General features: G+C 35.2%; 1 protein-coding gene across 1 annotated transcript; it reads left to right on the top strand.

The window, feature by feature from the left end:
* The first annotated feature begins 1,625 nt into the window (after positions 1 to 1,625).
* On the top strand, positions 1,626 to 23,157 carry chp1 (calcineurin-like EF-hand protein 1). Its single transcript, XM_048204558.1, has 7 exons — positions 1,626 to 1,960; positions 5,539 to 5,611; positions 9,913 to 9,993; positions 11,221 to 11,348; positions 17,285 to 17,346; positions 22,403 to 22,525; positions 22,718 to 23,157. The coding sequence occupies exons 1-7, from the start codon at positions 1,894 to 1,896 to the stop codon at positions 22,769 to 22,771; spliced, it is 588 nt and encodes a 195-aa protein (XP_048060515.1). The 5' UTR covers positions 1,626 to 1,893; the 3' UTR covers positions 22,772 to 23,157.
* The last annotated feature ends 602 nt before the right edge of the window (positions 23,158 to 23,759 follow it).

Genomic DNA, 23,759 nt, shown 5'->3' with positions numbered 1-23,759 from the left:
GTGAAGTTTCAGCTCAAAATACCCCATGGATTTTTTTTTAATTAATTTTGGTAACTGCCTATTTTGAAGCATCATTAACTATGCACCGATTAAGCGTGTGCGGCCCCTTTAAATCCTCTCGCTCCCTGCCCCTCGAGCTCTCGACTATTATACAGAGCATTTACAAAGTTCACACAGCTAATATAACCCTCAAATGTATCTTTACCAAATGTTCGTCATGCATACTGCATGCATGCATTGGATCATGTGAGTATAGTATTTATTTGGATGTTTACATTTGATTCTGAATGAGTTTGATAGTATGCTCCATGGCTAAAGCTAACATTACACACTGTTGGAGAGATTTATAAAGAATGAAGTTGTGTTTATGAATTATACAGACTGCAAGTGTTTAAAAATGAAAATAGCGATGACTCTTGTCTCTGTGAATACAAACGATGGTAACTTTAACCACATTTAACAGTACATTAGCAAAATGCTAACAAAACATTTAGAAAGACAATTTACAAATATCACTAAAAATATCATGATATCATGGATCATGTCAGTTATTATTGCTCCATCTGCCATTTTTCGCTATTGTTCTTGCTTGCTTACCTAGTCTGATGATTCAGCTGTGCACATCCAGACGTCCTGCCCTTGTCTAATGCCTTTAACATGGGCTGGCATATGCAAATATTGGGGGCATACATATTAATGATCCCGACTGTTACGTAACAGTCGGTGTTATGTTGAGATTCGCCTGTTCTTCGGAGGTCTTTTAAACAAATGAGATTTACATAAGAAGAAGGAAACATCGGTGTTTGAGACTCACTGTATGTCATTTCCATGTACTGAACTCTTGTTATTCAACTATGCCAAGGTAAATTCAATTTTACATTCGATATCACCTTTAAGGGCAGCTATACTGACATCATCCTTGAGGAAGTGGCATGATTTTTTTTTGTTGGGAAAACAAAACTATAGTGCTGGTAGAACACACTGACTGGGAATTATGCATGGTAAAGTACAGGTGAAGGGGAAATAAATATCCTTCAAATATTTATGTACCCTAGCTGTTTAAACATTTTTTTAAAGATTGATTTTTTTATATCACTAGACAAGGATTACAAGAAAATTTGGCATTTCTTATTAAAGTTATTTAAAGCTTTTTTTATCTTAAAGCTCATTGTTCAGAAACGTTCTACATGCATAGTTGGAAAGTGCTGAATGAATGAAAACATGTAAACGAATAATAATAATAACAGCAACAATTTAAAAAAGTTCCTTCTGATTTATATCTATTTTTTTTCCATCTTAGTAGCCTATTTCTGGTTAATACAACAAAATGTTTTCATCTGATATCAACTATAAAGCAACAAACAATCGGTTTAGAATGTTTTAGTCTTTATAATTATATGGTTTTGCTTTTGAATGGGTTTCTTTATAACTCTACAGTTCTTTTGTGCTGTTCTCATGTTGTATATTCTGATATGGCATCCCCATTTAATTGTCACTCTACCCGCTTTATTCTATTTCTAGGAACTATTTTGCACACGCCTGGCCCTTTAAATCCCGCCCACTTGACAGACAACCGCACAGACCAATCATAACGCGTTATTCTACAGGCGTGGCCAAAACCAACACAAACACCGAATCGGCATTTGCGGACGTCACGGAGATCCACTCCGACCTGCCTTTAGCTTAGCCTCTCAAACTCTTCCTTTATTCAACTAGATTTGATTTGGATCGCGTCAGATCCCGTTGTAATTAGGAAGTTAGCGAGTGTTACTCCGGATAGACAGTTGCGAAGGCTGACTGTTTATCCGACAGCCTTATAAAGCTCTGTGTTTAGTGATAAGGAGTGAATTTCACGTGTTAGCTCGAGCTGATCTTCAGTTAGAAACAGCAGTCATGGGCTCCAGAGCTTCATCTTTACTCAGAGAAGAGGACATTGAAGAAATCAAGAAAGAAACTGGATGTGAGTATTAGTTGTGTGTGGATTAATAGTGTGTTTAAGTACATGGCTCGAGAGAGATCTGATGATGATGACACACACGACACGACATACTTTTTGGGAAGTATTTCATATCCTGTGGTGTGCTAAATGCATTTTAAAACAAACCTGAATTTGTACAGGAGGACCTAATATTATCATTGTTTTTTCTTACAAAATAACTATTTTTGGTTAAAAGAAGCTCACAACATGTTATTCTTCAACTACCTGTATAACAATCCTAATTCAACTACTCAGCCTATTAGTAGAGGTTTCATGAGCAGGTTTGAGAGCCACTCATCCAAACTGACTGGGTGAACCCTGCTCTTCAGATGATCTGATGTGTGTGTGTCTGTGTCATGATATGAGTGGGGGTGTGTGTGTGTGTGTGTGTGTGTGTGTGTGTGTGTGTGTGTGTGTGTGTGTGTGTGTGTGTGTGTGTGTGTATTGAGGGGCAGCAGATGAATATCTCTTATTTTCAGAAGCTGCAAGTGTGTATGTGTCAAATGCTGTCTGTAGTATACATACATGCATACAGCATCATATATATATATATATATATATATATATATATATATATATATATATATATATATATATATATATATATAGTATATTTACATATAGTATACATGCATGCATACAACATTTTTATATATATATATATATATATATATAAATATAAATATATGTGTATGTATGTGTATATATATATATATATATATATATATATATATATATATATATATATATTTACATATAGTATACATGCATGCATACAACATTTTATATATATATATATATATATATAAATATAAATATATGTGTATGTATGTGTATATATATATATATATATATATATATATATATATATATATATATATATATATATATATATATACATATTATATATATATATATACACACATTATATATGTGTGTGTGTGTGTGTGTGTGTGTATATATATATATATATATATATATATATATATATATATATATATATAATATGTGTGTGTATATATGTATGTGTATATGTGTGTGTTTGTATATTTGTATGTATATGTACATTAGTCAACATTTGAAGTGGATCAAAAAAGTTCATCAAAGTTGTCTTAAGAACTAAGTTGTCCAAAGAAGGAGGTTTTGGGACACCTTTGATGAAAGGTTTTGAGCCACTTCAAATGTTGGCTACAAGGAAGAAATATGTTTAATCATTTTCATTTTTTGTACATTCCAATATAGTAATACATAGCAAAGAACAAGAGTATATGTCTGGCTCTTGCTAAAACATTATAATATATTAAAACTACCATAAAGAGACTTCTTTGAACATTTTTGAGTAATGACGCCATCAGATTTGCTTTTAATAATGGATAACTCAGCCAGCCTAGTTTTCAGACATCTGGATGAAGTTATGTCTGGATCAGGGTTTGGTAATCTGCATTTCACTGATGCAAAAAATGATATTTTAATGACACTGTTTACACCTGGGCAGCTGTAATTAGAGGTTTAGAAAATGTTGTGTGATCATTGGTGTGAGGGCCAAGAAAAGCAGCATTTTCTGGTCTCTGCCGTCTCAGTGCTTTGGCCTTTGGTACGGATGAACCGCAGGGAGAGACGTCCACCCCCACAAAATCTAGAAATAGGCTGGGGATACGGTTTATACTTTAGTGGAGCTATCTGGGTTATATGTTAGTCTTTATTTTGCAGACCACATAAACCAAACTAAAAAGGGTCTGCAGGCTCTTGTTTTGAATTGTTGTTAATATTTCTGAATTTCTATTGCCCTGATTTGTGTATATGAGTTTTCATGACTTATTTTATGTGTTTGTAAACCCAGATTTTACTACATTCCCATAAAGCCACATGAAGTGCTTTCCTTCTTGTAATTGTATGTTTTTCCGCTCTCTTTCTCTGGTGGCAAAGCCTACAGGGAAGAATCCAGGATTTCACACTGGTTCTCTTTATGTGGTTGAGTTTTAACTCTTGGCCAAACTTTTGCAGCTGTATCCTGTGGGATTGTTCTGTATTTATTTACTTAATTTACTCAAAGCCATGTTGAATTGTCGTGGAAGTTGTTTCACTGATGTGGTTAGATATTGGCTTTACTTTATTAATGGTAAAAGGTGGTTTATTTGTGTAGCGATTTCCAGGAATATATACCATTCCAAAGCTGCTTTATTTGGTTGAACAGTGTCCAGTATACATAAAACATCACACGAACCTCATGAAGTTGGTTGAGATAATGAACAGTGTGTAGAGCTGGAATCAAAGCCATTTTGATTTGTGAATTATGGTCCCTTTTTTGTATTTATTTAAAGGGTTAGTTCACCCAAAAATGAAAATTTTGTCATTAATTACTCACCCTCATGTCGTTCCAAACCTATAAGAAAATCGTTCGTCTTCAGAACACAAATTAAGATATTTTTGATGAAATCTGAGAGCTTTCTGAGTGACCTCCCTGTAGACAGCAATGTCATAACATGACATTTTTAACATTTCAAGGCCCAGATAGGTAGTAAAGACATCGTTAAAATAGTCCATGTGACCACAGTGGTTCAAACTTAATGTTGTGAAGCGACGAGAATACTTTTTGTGCGCAAAAACAAAACAAAAATAACAACTTTATTCAACAATTTCTTCTCTTCCCTGTCATTCTCCTACGCTGTTTACGTTGTAGACACAACACAACGCTTCCAGGTTCTTCGTGAGAACGCCGGCCCAGTATTGGCCAACGCTGTGCGCGTGAGCAGCACGACACAACCGTGTGATGCTGACGCAGGAGCTGGCCAATAATGAGCCGGCGTCCTGACATAGCACTGTGTCTACAACGTAAACAGCGTAGGAGAATGACAGGGAAGAGAAGAAATGTAAAATTAAGTCCTGAAAAATTGAACAAAATGTGTAAAACAAGAACAAATATGTCAGTAAGTTCTGAAAACTTCCATTTGAGCCCATTTTGATCAATTTCACAGAAAACAAGACTTCATATTTTGTCATTTGTATCTCCAGTAAATGCATCTTGATTTAAGAAACTTCTTTAGACAGTTGCACTGGAAAACGAGATAACAGTACAAGTTATGTTGAGAATGGACATATTCAAGCTACTCTTTTTTTTTTTTTTTTGTAAAAATGAATTAAAATAATGGATATCTGTTGGAAGCTGTATTTTCAAACTCTGAAGTGTTGCGAATACAAATTTACATATAGAGAACATACTGCGTTCCCTTCAATATATTCCGTACATTCTCTTTACTTGGCCTTAAAAAGATCTTGAAAAGTCTTAAATTTACCTTCATAAAACCTACATAAACCCAAATGAAAAGTTTCAAGATCAGATTTTGTTTCAGTATTTTGTAAATCCTGTCTAGATTGATCAAGCTGTTGATAACTTTCCTGTGATATAAGACCCTCATTATCTCTTGTGTAGTTTGAGAAACATCTAGTATGTTATAGGTCATTCAGATAAGCTTTAAACCAGTACTGTAAATCTGATGATCACATCTGTGACTTGAATGTTCACTGTGCTTAACCAAACTTCATTTGTGTGTGTGTTACAGTCTCCCACAGTCAGATCACTCGCCTCTACAGCCGCTTTCACAGTCTTGATAAAGGAGAGAATGGAGCACTCAGGTATGAGCTAAGTAACAATGAACTTTAACTGTGTGATGTTGCAAAACCTTTGACCCATGAGGAAGCGGGTATTACACAAGCAGCTCTGTTATGTCTGCACACTTGCTTTTAATTTAACATTCACACCAGCCTCCGGCTCTGTAAGTTAATATGTTAAGGAATGACTAGCACAATGTTTGAGTTTTGACTATGAGGAAAGACTTTTTCCTATTACACTGCTAAAAATACAACTTTTATTGTAAATATTCCTTGTAAAAGAGGGAGCTCAAGGACAGTAATGAAGCACACATTTCCCTGCGTGACATTGCCATACTCGTTTGAAGTCTTATGTGTGTCCTTAGAACTGGAGTGACCTCTGAACACACAATGATTATTATCAATGAAAGGTTGTTATAAGGAAGATGAGACAATATAGAAAGCAAGCTGTGCACAGTGGTGATGGTTGTGTATGTGTAAATATAGCAGTAATAGAAAAAAAAATTAAGTTTTGTTTTTTAGAAAGTTTACTTCATCGCAATGGTACAAAACTAGGTATGGTAAGGACATAGTACAAAAATTGTGCACTATGTGAACGCAACAAATCATGGACATGATTCGAAAAGGTTAAATGGTCCGGGGGGAAAAAAGTCATACTTATACTGTTTGCGGTCAAAAATGTTTGCATTGGAAACGAATGAAACCGAATTTCATCTACTGGAAATGTTCGGTACTGCGCCCAAACTTAATCTTACTGAAAGCTAATTTTTTGAGATGTCAACCTCAAATTTGGAACACATCTTGTTTAGATTTATGGCTTTGATTCTCTCACAGTTTTAGAGTAAAACATGTTTTGGAAAATATGTATATATTTTTATAAAATTTAAAATAGTATTTTTATGCACTTTTCATAATAAACTTAACTATAACTTTTTTTAATTTAATTTTTTATTAACTATTCCATAAATATAATTTAGTACCATAAAATCCCCTAAAAATACACAATATTAAATAAAAAAAAAGCATTATTGAACTAAAATATAATATATTAATTTTTGACTGCCACCAGAGGCTTAAAGTATAATATGTACAATCAGTGAGATTAAATAAAATGACAAAATAAAAACCAAAGTACACTACGGTTCAAACGCTTTGGGTTAGTAATCTTTTTTTTTTTTTTTTTTTTTTTTTTTTGAAATGCATACTTTTATTCGGTATGGATTCTAAGGAAAGATTATTTAGAATTGACAGTAAAGGCATTTATAATGTTCTTTTGAACTTTCTATCCATCAAAAATCCGAAAAAAATTGTATCCTGATTTCTACTTAATTTTAAGCAGCACAGCTGTTTTCAACATTGATAATAATATCATGTAAAAAAGTATCATGTGACACTGAAGACTTGAGTAATAATGCTGAAAATTCAGCTTTGCCATCACAGGAATAGATTACATTTTAAAATATATTCCAAATATAAAACAGTTATTCTAAATTGTAATAATTTTTAAAAATGTAAAAATATTTTACAATATTTACTGCATTTTTGATCAAATAAATGCAGCTTTGGTGATCATAAGAGACTTCTTTCAGAAACATTAATACAATCGAACCGGTCCCAATCTTTTGAACGGTGTTGTATAATAAGCCAAAATCGACTTTTCCTTTGAAAACTTAACCTGTGAAGCATTTGAATAATTTTTGTGACATGTCTTATGAAACGAAACTCATTCTGTTGACCAAATATGCTGAAGGCACAAGTTGTGTTCTTGTTATAATTGTTTGTTTTAAATGGCAACATCCTCTGTGGTTTAAAACCTGCTGAGATGATGGTTAGTTCAACAAACATCCTCAGCAATATAGTTTCTATAAAAAATCCCAAAGGCAGCACGCAACCGTGTTGATGACCTTCTGTATTTGTTGTCACTCCAAACATCCGTCAGACTGAGATTAGAGACATGGACTCTTGTGTTTGAACAATAAATAGCCTTTGAAATCAGGGTGATGAGGTGTGTGTCCTGTGAGTGTGGAGGTCACCGGCGTTTTTGCCTGAGAAGGTTACTCCCAGAAATAATCCCTTACTAAACTTTTTTTTCATTATTGTAATGGGATTATGGTTCTGATTACGCTGTCTGCACAGTAATCGCATTATTATTACTCATTTCAGCCTTTACTAGATGAACAATAAAAGGGTAGACCTCAACGTATCCTTTTAACAAGTCCTGTTTTCACAGAATTAGGGTTGGGCTGTCTGTCCTGTGAAGCTCAGCTTTATTACACATTACATGGTTCAATGTCAACCCAAGAGCACAGAGACATGTGCATGCTGAATAATACTTATTGGCTCAAAGTAACAAGCCTGAAAACACTCAAGCCATATCAAATGTTTCAGCAGATTTACTTTCACTAGGGAAAAAATGCTTGAATTTTTTATTGTTATAGCAAATCTGTTTATTCAGGTCATTTTATGTCATTTTATTATTAAAAAAAAAATGGTTGGTCACATTTTGATTACAGGAAAACTTGTTCTAAAAACAGTAACATTACACCCGACTCGTTTCCATAGAGGCACATCTGTTTGTAAAACCTGAAACTCATCCGAAACACATTCGCACACAACAGTGGTGTAAAGTATTTGAGTGAATGTAATTAGTTAATGAATTTTAGTATCTTTTTAAAGGGTTAGTTCACCCAAAAATGAAAATTCTGTCATTAATTACTCACCCTCATGTCGTTCGACACCCGTAAGACCTTCATTCATTTTTGGAACACAAATTAAGATATTTTTGATAAAATCTGATGGCTTAGTGGGGCCTGCATTGCCAGCAAGGTAATTAACACCTTCAGATGTCCAGAAAGATACTAAAAACATATTTAAAACAGTTCATGTGACTACAGTGGTTCAACCTTAATTAACGCCCCCAAAAAAATAACTAATTTATTCAACAATATCAAGTGATGGATGATTTCAATACACTGCTTCGAAGCTTTACAAATCTTTTGTTTCGAATCAGTGGTTCGAAGTGCCAAAGTCACGTGATTTCAGTAAACGATGCTTCGTTACATAAGTGTATCGAAATTTCAGTAGTTCACGTGACTTTGGCAGTTTGAGACGCGATCCGAACCACTGATTCGATACAAAAGATTCGTAAAGCTTCGAATATTTGGCCTCATAACAAATGAATATTCAAATATTCATTTATTTAAATGAAGTTTAATGAAACAAGCTTATGATTAGCAAATATACACAAGCTTATATCTTGAAATTTTCTTTTAGTTGAAATCATTAAACAATGTACAGAAAATAATATACAGAACAAAACAAAACAAAAATATATAATAAGAACAAAGAGCGAATGGGGAAAAAATGCTAATAAAGCAGACTGCATCAGTTATCGTCCAGAACATATACACTCAAGTCAGCGTATGGTTATCGTGTTTATATTGTTTCACATGTTCATGTTGAGGGGGAAAAAAATCCACATGCTCAGTTGAAATTTGGCTCCTCAGTCTGATAACAATAAGGCTGGGTGCAGAGAAAATGCGCTGTTAAAAGATTAGTTCACTTTAAACAAAAAAATTCCTGATAATTTACTCACCCCCATGTCATCCAAGATGTTTATGTCTTTCTTTCTTCAGTCGAAAAGAAATTAAGGTTTTTGATGAAAACATTCCAGGACTATTCTCCTTATAGTGAACTTCAATGGCCTCCAAACGGTTGAACGCAGCACCAGTTCGGTTTTTTTCAGTAAGTAGAATAGGGAAGGCGTAGGACATACAGCGTAAGCTTTTTGAAGAATACGAAAGCACGTGCAAGGTGATCATTTGTGTTTATAAAGCATATACAGTTGTATTTTTTTCGAAAATGACAAATCGTTTCGCTAGATAAGACCCTTATTCTTCATCTGGTATCGTTTAAAGCCCTTTGAAGCTGCACTGAAACTGGAATTTTGACTAATTTTCAACCATTTGAAGGCCATTGAAGTCCACTATTAGGAGAATAATCCTGGAATGTTTTCATCAAAAACCTTAATTTCTTTTCGACTGAAGAAAGAAAGACATGAACATCTTGGATGACATGGGGGTGAGTAAATTATCAGTAAAAATTTTATTTGAAAGTGGACTAACCCTTTGAAAAGTACATTTAAAATCATAAAGCCTAAGACTTCAGTTAAAGTCGTGTGAAATTGGTGATTTGTAAGTTGTAATGGAGTCATTTTCGCTGTAAGCTATCTGTACTTTTACTTAAGTATGGTTTTCAGGTGCTCTTTACACCTCTGACACGCAATAACACCTCATTCTCTCTCTCTATCTCTTTCTCCATCTTAGCCGAGAAGACTTCCAGAGGATTCCCGAGTTGGCCATAAATCCTCTTGGTGATCGGATAATTAATGCCTTCTTCCCAGAGGGGTGAGGAACATCTCAGAAGACATGTGAATATTAGCTAGATGTGTAAATGCACTAGTATAGTGTACTGTATTTTGTTTTTGTGCAAATAACGGCAAGGTATATAACTTAAAGGGTTAGTTCACCCAAAAATGAAAATTCTGTAATTTATTACTTACCCTCATGCCGTTCCACACCCGTAAGACCTTCGTTCATCTTGGGAACACAAATTAAGATATTTTAGATGAAATCCGATGGCTCCCTGAGGCCTTCATAGGGAGCAATGACATTTCCTCTCTCAAGATCCATAAAGGTACTAAAAACATATTTAAATCAGTTCATGTGAGTACAGTGGTTCAATATTAATATTCTAAAGCGACGAGAATATTTTTGGAGTGCCAAAAAATCAAAATAACGACTTATTTTAGTGATGGCCGATTTCAAAACACTGCTTCATGACTACTCACATGAACCGATTTAAAAATGTTTTAGTACCTTTATGGATCTTGAGAGAGGAAATGTCATTGCTCCCTATGGAGGCCTCACGGAGCCATCGGATTTCAAGTAAAATATCTTAATTTGTGTTCTGAAGATGAATGAAGGTCTTATGGGTGTGGAACGGCATGAGGGTAAGTAATAAATGACGAATGGGTGAACTAAAAAAATAAATATAAGTAAATGGAAAAGAAAATGGGTAATATTTTTTTTTTCTTATTCTCTATGTTGAAAACTGTTGTGCTACTTAATATTTTTGAGGAAACTAATATTTACAAGGATACATTTTTTTTTTTTTTCTCTCATTTGGCTTTGAGGGGAATTTCTTGACCAGTTTCATCACATTCATCTGGATTTCTCAAAGGATATAGTTTCCATATCAGTTTCCATCAGGGATAGACAAAGCTTTTTGAATTTGAATTTATAAGTGTTTGGCTGAGATTGTTACTGTATAACACAACATGTTGAGTACTCTTCAAACCAGACCATTGCTTTCTCAAAACACATGGCATGTGGGTGGGATGTCACATGGGTTATTGGTTTCTTCATGGTTTATTTGGTTTTGAGTGATTGATTCTTACTGTGGACTCAAATTCCTTGAATTATAGAGAAATTTTCCTGCGGGCATGTCTGTAAGAACATTGTAAACCACGAGTCTAAACTTGTCTGGAGTAACGTTCCAACTAATGTGAAATAAAATATAAGTTTAAAAATGTGTGTGTGTATCTCTCTCTCTCTCTCGCTCATGTATCTCAGTGAGGATCAGGTGAACTTTAGAGGCTTCATGAGGACTCTGGCTCACTTCCGTCCTGTGGAGGACAACGAGAAAAACAAAGACCTGACATCTGGAGAGCCTCTCAACAGCAGGACCAACAAACTCCTCTGTAAGTTCAACCCAAACATCTCTCATACTGATCAAAGAAAACATCTTGTCTACTTGCTGGAAGGACCTTGTGAAGTAATCCCAGACGGTGCTCTTTGGTTGGGTTTCAAATATAGTTTATAAAAGAGTCCAAGGCATGTCTTACGGTACAAAAAAAAAAAATTAAAAAGCCTTTATTCACAAAAATGATAAAAACACTGGCACTGATCCATTTCGGCCTTCAGCCGAGTGTGTAGGCTACAAAATGAGTTGCAGGTGTAGATGTAATTAGTTACTCTGTACAGGGTTCCCACGCACTTGAATTTCAGACACATGAATTCAAGGCCTGGAAAGTACTTGAAAACAAATATTGGTCCTTGAAAGTGCTTGAATTAAATTTGAAATAATTTTTGCCAAAATTATAACATGCCCCTTTTCCTAGTATATTCGTTTTGGAATATTATTTTACAATCAGTTTCCGAGTGTTTTCCATTGCGGTACTTTCAGTAAGTACTTGCGGTACTTGCTGTGTCCAAAATGAACATTCTCATAAGTGTGCGATTTTGATCGTGGACTATTAAAAGGTCTCAACGATCTGCTTTTGAAGAAGTATCATTGTATCGTGCTATAGTGTTTTCTGCGCCTCCGTCTCAATACTGTGTAGTGCAAAGCGACATACATTCACATCACAAGTTAACACAGCGGTAGAATTATACTCACGGAACACTGCAGTTATTCACAATCACAAAAATGTATTATTTGCATGCGTTTTAAAGCCTTTCCGGTTAAACATTTTATCCGTGTGCTGGTCTGACGTGCTTTTCTGAGCGGATACACCCGAAGCGCGCACACTCTAAAAGCCTGTCAAACGCTGCATTTACTAGACAAAAGTTACCATTCGCATTTTATTCTGCTAATACTGTCAAATACACACAAGGTTTACACCATCAGTTAAGTGTGAAGTGAAAGTAAACAGTTTAGAGAAAATCAGATGCGTGTCAATATATTGCGCTCATAAGCCTTAAAGGGACAGACAACACATGCTGCGACTTGTCCTTAAAGGTATAGTTCAACCAAAAATGAAAAATGACAACTCTAAAGTTGTTCCAAACCTGTATTAAAAAATATATATATATATATATAATATATATACAGTACAGTCCAAAAGTTTGGAACCACTAAGATTTTTAATGTTTTTAAAAGAAGTTTTGTCTGCTCACCAAGTACAGTAAAAAACAGTAATATTGTGAAATATTACAATTTAAAATAACTGTGTACTATTTAAATATATTTGACAAAGTAATTTATTCCTGTGATGCAAAGCTGAATTTTCAGTATCGTTACAGTCTTCAGTGTCACATGATCCTTCAGAAATCATTCTAATATGCTGATTTGCTGCTCAATAAACATTTGTGATTATTTTCAATGTTGAAAACAGTTGTGTACTTTTTTTTCAGGATTCCTTGATGAATAGAAAGTTCAAAAGAACAGCATTTATCTGAAATACAAAGCTTCTGTAGCATTATACACTACTGTTCAAAAGTTTGGGGTCAGTAAGAATTTTTATTTTTATTTTTTTGAAAAGAAATTAAAGAAATGAATACTTTTATTCAGCAAGGATGCATTAAATCAATCAAAAGCAGTAAAGACATTTATAATGTTACAAAAGATTAGATTTCAGATAAACACTGTTCTTTTGAACTTTCTATTCATCAAATAATCCTGAAAAAAAATATTGTACACAAATATTTTGTACAATTGTACACATTAAATGTTTCTTGAGCAGCAGATCAGCATATTAGAATGATTTCTGAAGGATCATGTGACACTGAAGACTGGAGTAATGATGCTGAAAATTCAGCTTTGCCATCACAGGAATAAATTACTTTGTGAAATATATTCAAATAGAAAACAGTTATTTTAAATTGTAATAATATTTCACAATATTACTGTTTTTACTGTATTTTTAATTAAATGATTGTAGCCTTGGTGAGCAGACGAAACTTCTTTTAAAAACATTAAAAATCTTAGTGGTTCCAAACTTTTGGACTGTACTGTATATACACATATACATATGTGGATGTATATATATGTGGGGCACTGGGCATCCACCGGCAGAAACATAAATCGGTGCCTATGCACTGGATTATTACAATTAATGACAAAATTAATGTTTGGCAATGTAAACTGATGTTTCCAACTGACACACTACAGAAAAAGACTGATGTGCAAGACTTTTGCACAGTACTGTATACCTTATGCATAGAAGAATTAGTACACTCTTAGAAGAAAAGGTTCTATATAGAACATTAAAAGGTTCTATATAGAACCTTAAAAGGTTCTGTCAGGCGCTACGTATTTGGAACCCCTAAAAGGTTCTATACAGAACCCTTTTTGAGGGTTCAATCAAAAGAACCCTTCAGATAGAAAACGGTTATTTTAAATTGTAATAATATTTCACAATATTACTGTTTTTTTACTGTATTTTTAATTAAATAAATGTAGCCTTGGTGAGCAGACGAAACTTCTTTTAAAAACATTAAAAATCTTAGTGGTTCCAAACTTTTGGACACTCTCATATATATATATATATATATATATATATATATATATATATATATATATATATATTACTGTATGTTCAACAAAACAGCAAGCTTAAAACACTTTTTCTTACTGCTGAAATTAGATAATTTACAGTGAAATCCATTTTCTTTCAGGTAGGCTACATCACCATAAGCTTCATGGTGAATACTTCTACATCACTCTTGTCAATGTAGTCCATAGTTACAACAAAAATGTATCTTAACTTTATTTAGTGGTAATTTTGGGAAAAACGGTAGAGGGGGTGTTTTGCCCCACTCTACCCTAAATTCACAATTGTGAGTTGCGAAGTCAGAATTTCGTGATATAAAGCCACAATTGTGTCTTATAAAGTCAGAATTGTGAGAGATAAATTGCAATTCTGATTTTTTTTTTCTTAGAATTGCAAGTTTATATCTATATTATATTGTATATATTCTGACTTTATAAGCCACAATTGCAATCCATATAATAATTTTTTTTCACTCAATTGCAAATTTTATTTTTATAATATTCTCTCTATATTAAAGGTGCCATCGAACGTTTTTTTACTAGATGTAAAATAAGTCTAAGGTGTCCCCTGAATGTGTCTGTGAAGTTTCAGCTCAAAATACCCCATAGATTTTTTTTTATTAATTTTTTTAACTGCCTATTTTGGGGCATCATTAAATATGAGCCGATTTATGCAGTGCGGCCCATTTAAATCTCGTGCTCTCTGCCCACGGAGCTCGCGCTTGCCTTAAACAGTGCCTAAACAAAGTTTACACAGCTAATATAACCCTCAAATGGATCTTTACAAAGTGTTCGTCATACATGCGGCATGCATGCGTCGGATTATGTGAGTATTGTATACTGTTGTATTGTTTACATTTGATTCTGAATGAATTTGAGGCTGTGCTCCGTGGCTAACGGCTAATGCTACACTGTTGGAGAGGTTTATAAAGAATGAAGTTTGAAGTTTGTGCATTATACAGACTGCAAGTGTTTAAAAATGAAAATAGCGACGGCTCTTGTCTCTGTGAATACAGTAAAAAACGATGGTAACTTTAACCATATTTAACAGTACTTTAGCAACATGCTAATGAAACATTTAGAAAGACAGTTTACAAATATCACTAAAAATATCATGATATCAATGATCATGTCAGTTATTATTGCTCCATCTGCCATTTTTCGCTATTGTTCTTGCTTGCTTACCTAGTTTGATTCAGCTGTGCACATCCAGACGTTCTGCCCTTGTTTAATGCCTTTCATAATGTTGGGAACATGGGCTGGCATATGCAAATATTGGGGGCGTACACCCCGACTGTTACGTAACTTATGTTGAGATTCGCCTGTTCTTCTGAGGTCTTTTAAACAAATGAGATTTATATAAGAAGGAGGAAACAATGGAGCTTGAGACTCACTGTATGTCTTTTCCACGTACTGAACCCTTGTTATTTAACTATGCCGAGGTAAATTCAATTTTTCATTCGAGGGCACCTTTATAATGTTTTTACTAAAGTAATGATTCATAAAAAATGAACTTAAACTAGTGTGGAATAATTGTTAACATTAGGGATAAGAAAGCAGTTTAAATATATTTTCAAAATTAATGTGCAAATGATTCTGTTCCTCTTTCGGGTTAAAATGGATGCAAATGCAATAGGAGGGTTAAAATATTAAGTACTGAGGTCTTTCATGATGCTCCATATGCTTGGATGTGAATTTGATAGGTGCTTGATATAATATAAATGGTGCTTTAAGAAGTCCTTGAATCTGGTGTTCATGAAAGAGTAGGAACCATTGCAGGGGGACCTAACATATTGTTAACCAGTACAAAGAGAGAGAGAAAATAATAATTGTAATTTTACAAGTATGGAGTTAAATCTAATTCTTCATTCAAATGAAAAATGCAGATGGCTTCCCTTTGTAAAAGTCTTTGTAATCTATTACCCTTTCTAATAGATCCACTCACATGCTGTGTCCAAAATCGCAGTCTATATAGTAGGTACTACATGTGGTTTGAAACTTACTTCACGACAGTTAAAAAAGCATGTTCTATATAGTTTGAATGTGTGTAGTATGAATGAAATTCGGACGTACTACATCCATCGTGTTGTCATTGTCATGTGACCTACGGTGTCAGTTACGTCGCTTCACTATCATTCACAAATCTTCTCCTGTGGCCTCATGGGAGGGGGGGCCTCATGGCCTCATCAAATGCACACTTCAGAATCTCACCAGAAGTAGTAGGTCATCCAGGTACTTTTCGCCTACTGTTTTATGAAAACTATGAATTTGGACATACTACTCTGCTCACATACTGTTTTTCGACTGCTATATAGTATAGAAGTAGGCATATTTGGATGCAGGGACTGTTTCCAAACCAAATATTTTTTTTAAAGTAGATGGATTGCAATCATGTACAGATGCATAATGTACTGCCATACGGTAGTACTTTGTTTCTTGTATGAATTGCATTTCTATGATCCCATATTCTATCTTGCAGTCTACACTTACTCAGACCATCAGGGTTTCCACAAAATAATCAGAAACATTGAAAATAATCCGAAATGTTTCTTGAGCTGCAAATCTGCATATTAGAATGATTTCTGAAGGATCACGTGACACTGAAGATTTGAGTAATGATGCTGAAAATTCAGCTTTGGTCACAGAAATAAATTACATTTTAAAATATATTTAAACAAAAAACATTAGTATTAAATTGTAATAATATTTCACAATATTTTCCATTTTTACAGTATTTTTGCTCAAATAAATGCAGTCTTGATGAGCATAAGAGACCGAAATCAAAAACAATTTTAACATATTAGAAATGTTCACAGTGCCTCCATGAACGTTTTTACATTTTTTGAGTGATATGCTATACACACATAACTGAATCAGATGGCAGAATCATAATCATTAAAATGGACAGTTTTAACTGATTCACAAAAAAATCAAACTTACCATCTCAAATGCTATTTTTGCTGTAAGGTTTAAAAAGTCACAACAAGGAATGATTGTAAAACTCATTTAATGCCCTTTTGGAAACTTTATATAAACCTCAAATAAAAGATGCATTAAAATTAGTTTTGGAAAATACAAATTCAGATCAGAACAATAATTTCTTCAGTATCTTCAAAGCATTTATAAGCAGGCAAAATGTCATTTCCCAAAAGAAAATGAAGGGCTTGAACGGTTCCTGGTCTTAAACTTAATTATTGTTTTTAATGATCCTCTAAAACCTGCTTTAGTTCACAGCTACTCTTTATCTCTGCTCAGGAAGGCCATTCCCTGCCACCAGCCAAGCTTGCAGTGTGTTCATGTAAACCATAGTGTTGCGATTTAAGGCTTTTCATAATATTTTGATTTTCTCTTATTTCTTCACAGTCGCTTTCCGGTTATACGACCTCGACAGAGACGACAAGATTTCCAGAGACGAGCTGCTACAGGTAAGAGAATCGTGCTTAATGACGTACAACTGAAAGCCTCTGCACTCGGCTCTGACATGGGAAACAAAAGAACGTTCTGTACCGTCTGAACAATGTAGCTCTGACTCACCTGTCCTTGCCATCTGAAACCAGCTATTCATATTCATGGAAGACGCTCTGTTAGACAGGGAAAACTCTTAGTCATTCCCGCTCGATTTCAAAAGGTCATTTCAAAATTCAGGGGACTTCAGGGAAATATTGTTTTTACTTAAATAGAGATGAAAAAATAGAGATGAAAAAAAAAACGATATACATTTTTTTAAAAGATGTAATATAAGTCTAAGGTGTCCCCTGAATGTGTCTGTGAGGCCATCCTTAAAAATATTCTTGTTTGCCGTAACCCGACCGACCCTGTCAATTTAGGACCGACTCAAATTTTTTTCTTTTTTTTGCTTTAAGTCCGACCGACTTGCCGGTTGTAAATTTGCGTTAAGACCGACCAATTTGTTTTTTTTACTCTTCAAACAACTAATACAAAAGCAATAAAATAATATTAATTATATTTGAGTAAGTATTGTAAATATATAAATAGCCTAGGCCTACATACAAACGAAGGCTACGTTCTTTCTTTTAAATAAAAACCGTCATCTATGTTTACACTATTGGTTAACGGATGTCACACTATGGCCGGTGCGTTCGCTTCGTCTCAACCCGTTGAGAGACGAGACGTGCTGACAGATAAAATAATTACATGATTGTGATAGCCTATGTATATTTCTCTGATTTCTTCAAGCCGTAGTATTTACCATGTTTACTATGGTAATAGCGCGCATAGTCTTGGTGATCAGAATCCACATCGGATCACAAACATAAGTTATTTAAAACACTTGCTGCTGTCTGAAAGTGAGTTTTGAGCTAAAATGATTTTAAAAGTCTTTAATGCTGGTGTTAGCTGGTAACCTACATGTAATCATCGGCGCCTCCGTCTCCACACACGGATAAACTCCGCCTTTGCTCGTAACCACTCCCTCCTCAAGCCCGAGCTGGCCCGCTTTGGACCAAGTTATTCGGCGGGCCGAAAAACCCGGGCCGTTGGCCCCAAGGAAGCCCCGATGAGGCACGATCAAGCCCCGGAAGTGACAGTGGAAACGCGACTGGCCCTGGCAAGCACTAGCACGCCCGCTTTAGGCCCGACAGTGGAAACACAGTGCCCAAGGAAGTCGACCGGAAGTTGAAGTCGGCCGGGTGCCGCCATCTTGTAGCAGAACTTCACTTGCGTTAGCATCCCCATTGACTCCCATTCATTTTGGCGTCACTTTGACAGTGAATAACTTTACATCTGAGGCATTTAAAGACTCCATTTGTCCATTATTTATTTCTAAAGATACACGACAATGTATAAAGGGCTCCATTACCTTCTATGTTACATTATGGCCCCGTAGATACAGTTTTTGTAAAAATAGGCTAACGATTGCGTCATAACCACTCGACTCTCTGTCGCACAGTAGAGAAATTACCGTACAGACAGGAGGAGAAGCTCGCAGGCAATCGGGGAGATGTCAAGAGAGATGGCGTACTGGCGTTACATTTTAAAATACTATACAAAATAATTAATCAGAATACTTACTCCTGCTTACTCACGCCAAAGAACTCCCCGCTCAAGCTCGCCGTCTCTGCAAGATTAACGATGGCAGTTTTCACGCACAGCTACTAGAAGATTTACATCTGTCAGACAGGTTGCGGACGTCATCAAGCTTAGTTTGAGTCTGCGCGTCAGAAACGGAAGTGCTAAAAATCGCTAAAAATGGGCTTCACTTGTCTCAATTGAGTTCCAATGGGGTCGCTGTGTCCATTTCTTTTACTGTCTATGTGGAAAGGCACGGGTTGAAAGACCCAGTCAGTGACGTCACGATATGCTAATTTGTTTAAATTCATACCTACGTAATCACCATCACCAAAATTTTACTTTTTTTTTTTTTTTTTACATTGAAACTTGAAAAAAAATATATAGACCGACCTACCGACCCTTTTTTTTTTTTTTTACTGTTACTGCAAACCAAAATATTTTTAAGGATGGCCTGAAGTTTCAGCTCAAAATACCCCATAGATTTTTTTTTTTTAATTCATTTTTTTAACTGCCTATTTTGGGGCATAATTAGAAATGAGCCGATTCAGGGCTGCTGGCCCTTTAAATCTCGTGCTCCACGCCCCAAGAGATCGCGCTTGCCTTAAACAACATTAAAAAAGTTCAAACAGCTAATATAACCCTCAAAATGGATCTTTACCAAGTGTTCGTCATGCAGCATGTCTAACCGCATAAGTACAGTGTTTATTTTGATGTTTACATTGATTCTGAATGAGTTTGATAGTGCTCCGTGGCTAACGGCTAATGCTTCACTGTTGGAGAGATTTATAAAGAATGAAGTTGTGTTTAATGCATTATACAGACTGCAAGTGTTTAATAATGAAAATAGTGACAGCTCTTGTCTCCGTGAATACAGTAAGAAACGATGGTAACAGTACATTAGCAACATGCTAACGAAACATTTAGAAAGACAATTTACAACTATCACTAAAAATATCATGGTATCATGGATCTTGTCAGTTATTGGTCCATCTGCCATTTTTCGCTATTGTTCTTGCTTGCTTACCTAGTCTGTTGATTCAGCTGTGCACATCCAGACGTTCTGCCCTTGTCTAATGCTTTTCATAATGTTGGGAACATGGGCTGGCATATGCAAATATTGGGGGCGTACACCCCGACTGTTGCGTAACAGTCAGTGTTATGTTGAGATTCGCCTGTTCTTCTGAGGTCTTTTAAACAAATGAGATTTATATAAGAAGGAGGAAACAATGGAGCTTGAGACTCACTGTATGTAATTTAACTTATATAACTATGCCGAGGTAAATTCAGTTTTTGAATCTAGGGCACCTTTAAGTTAGTTAAAGGTGGTAAAGAGGATGTTTTAGTTGACTGAGTTTTTTAAATGAGCGCATGCGGAAGAACAACCCCCCTCCTTCACAGCTCATTTTAAGTGAACGCCTCCCAAAACTTGTGCACGAGTGTTTGTTTACCACAGGCATTCGCTGTGTTATTAAGCCGGACACACATTTGACGACTAGCTAAAACATTCTGACTGTGCTCAACATACAGCGATTGTTTCCTGCTCCTGAAGCAGATTTATATACTTTCACATGGAATTTGAACACCGACTGTAATCGCAGACTGAAAGCAACTGGCTCTGACTGGACGCGTTTGAGCGCAATCAGTCATAAGTATCAATTTACATTCATAATCGGCCTTACAATCGTTAAGCCGCGCACACACTTAGTGGATTCATTATGTCGGACTCACCGCAGGTAACTCATAATCTGCAGTTGTTACTCCTGTCTCCTGACAAAAACATTGCATGCGGAGTGTGGAAAGTTACTAGAGCGCGCAACCGCGCGTCTCTCACAAGGAACGTCATGGCAGTGCTTGACAGGCCAGAGGGCCAATCCGCGCACGCCTCTCACAATGGCAGTGATTGACAAGCCAGAGGGCCAATCGTTTACGCGATGATCGCGTAAACGATTGGCTGATGTTTTTAAGGCCCTACCTCGTGCACAGATGATGTATATTAATATTATTAATATTATTACTTTCAGTGCACCTAATAAATAGTCTTTTATCAGTTAGTAAAGACAGTTTCAAGTAATATTGCAAAAATGTATAAAACAAAACATCCTCTGTACCACCTTTAATAGTGAGACTTGGACCCTAAACTAAAGTGTGACCATTATTTTATCTACGGTTATATTTTAACCTGCATTTCACCATGAAAATCTGAAAAAAAGAAAAACTATTAAAGGTGTCGTTTATGATTTTTTTTTCCAAAATATAAAATGCATAAAACTGTGTAATATATGAACACTATAATGTTAATTTAGCTACAAAATGCATGCATCCTATATCTTAGGGTGGTCTTAGATGGTCTATTTATTTATTTGTTCATTTATTTATTTAAATCACTTTATTTTTAAACCGTCACACTATTTTATTTGTAATTTCAAATTCAGATTTTTTGGTTACAAAGTTTATCATAACTTTTTTTACTCTCAGACTGTTACAATAGCCAACAGCACTTTGCTCTGATTAAACTGGTTTGTCTTTCCCAATATAGTTTTTAAAAGTGCGTGCGTGCGTGCGTAAAATAAAAGCAAAAAAATACAATAATGTGTTTGCAGATATTTAGGAAACATGCTTCAGTTCACATACTTGTTTATCTGGAAGACATACCACAGCCATGTTCTATTTTTGAATGTGTGTTCCGGGTCAGAAGTTTTTGTTTTTGCCTGTGTGATCCTGCCCACTGCCAATTTATGCAGTGGTATTTCAACACCCCGGGTTGCCAGTTGATGGAAAAAACAGCCAGCTGGCAACCATGGAAGCCAGCAAACGAACTGGGTCAGAGACTCTACCCAACCTAAAAAGCCTCGGCATCCATCTAAAAAGCTCTATGACCAGAGGCATATTGAAATTAATTTGGACTGCAGTACTTATTTCAGCCGCTAGCTGTCAATATTATATAGCTGTTGTATCCTTCAAAAAAAAAAAAAAAAAAAAATTGCATAAAGCTTCTTTACAATGTGTCAAAACAAACAACGCTGAAATGTGGTGCACAAACAGTTTAGATAAAGATAAAAATGATCAGTTATTGTTAAAAAAAAAACATTGTTTTTAAGGCTGGACGTCTTAGCACCTGATTTAATATGAATAATAGTATCCTTCCTACTTGATTTACTTTAAAATAACTGGTGGGGCCAACAGTGAATAGGCCTGGAAATTCAGGTTTCTGACTTCAGAAATACTAGGGTTTCAGTATGAACCTTTTCCCAACTTAGTTTCAGTAGATGGCCTTTTGAACCTCAGATGATCACATCAAATTTTATACCTCATGAAATAGGACATTTTGAAAAAGAAAAAGAAAAAGTGAATGCATAGAGAATTGCAGTCCGCTTTCAACCGCTAGAGGACACTGGAAAACAATGTAAAAACCAAATAAGACTCAGACTCGTTTTTTTGTTTTTGTTTCAGGTGCTGAGAATGATGGTGGGAGTGAATATTTCTGATGAGCAGCTTGGAAGCATTGCAGACAGAACCATCCAGGAGGCTGACACTAATGGAGACATGTGCATCTCTTTCAATGAGTTCACCAAGGTAATTCCTGGAAAAAGGAAAGCATTCAAAGTATTTGAGCTCCACCTTAAAGGGATACTTCACCCTAGAGTTTTCCTTTAGTGTTTCACGGAAGAAAGAATATAATAAGGATTGGAATGACATGATTAAATGATGCCAAAATTTGTTTTGGGGTGAACTATTCCTTTTAAAATGCCTCTTTTTGTTCCTCAGGTGTTGGAAAAAGTGGACGTCGAACAAAAGATGAGCATACGCTTCCTTCACTGAAGACCAAACGCGTTCTGAACTCTTGAGTGGAGACAATTTGTGTCAATATAGATAAGACACGACCCCAATTCTTTTTTTTTTGTGGGCCGATTCGTGCTTGATAAACATGATTGCGTTGTCCTGGTTAGTTCTATTCCAATCATCTGTCACTCTTGAGTTGCTGTTGCACTAGATGGACGGCATGTCCTGGTGCCTTCACTGTTCTCAAAAGTCACTGCGGCTTTTTTCTCATGTATTAAAATATTTATTCTAGCTGTGGAACCAACAGTTTAAAACTTCCCAGATGGGGAAGCTGTCATTGATATTGAGATTGATGGTGTTTTTCATCACCATCCTAAAGGCCAAATCTGATGCTTCTGTAATAAAGAAATGAGTTTGAGATTCTACATGAGATACTTTTGTTCACGCCCATTTAAAAAGAACATTTAGCTCACTGGTTTTTGCTTGCGGTCAGAAAATACCGAAGTAAGGGTGGATGTGGATAATATTTTCTTACTTGTGATGGATAATGATCTCAAGTCTAGATCATTAGCTGAGAAAACAGCCTCCTTTAACTCAGAAAAATGTACATTTTCAGTGGGTTTTTTGTCTTTAAACACCAAATGAACAGTTGAGTCTTTATTTAAATGAATTAAAAAGATTAAAAGTGATTTAAGGGAATAAAGAAAAAGCAGTAAGAATGTAGAAGTTCTAGGTCTAATTGCAGGTATGAACTAATCAATTGACTTGCAAGTTGAGTTGCAAATTATATGTTCTTTTAAAATATGCACACATGCAATCTTATTCGTATGTCTAATATGTTGAAAACATTAAATGTTTCTGGTCTCGTCACATTCAGTTATACATGAATAATGTACATGATACCATGTTTTCAGTTCAAAAACGGCAAAACTTGATAAAGTTTGCATCACTGGATATTACTGTGGTCGTTACTGTGGGTAACATTTCTGTCGTATAAATTTGATTGGCCATCTCAAACATTTAGACA

This window comes from Megalobrama amblycephala, linkage group LG10, assembly GCF_018812025.1.
Source record: "Megalobrama amblycephala isolate DHTTF-2021 linkage group LG10, ASM1881202v1, whole genome shotgun sequence".
NCBI lineage: Eukaryota > Metazoa > Chordata > Actinopteri > Cypriniformes > Xenocyprididae > Megalobrama > Megalobrama amblycephala.
This window is presented reverse-complemented; position numbering and strand designations above follow the sequence as displayed.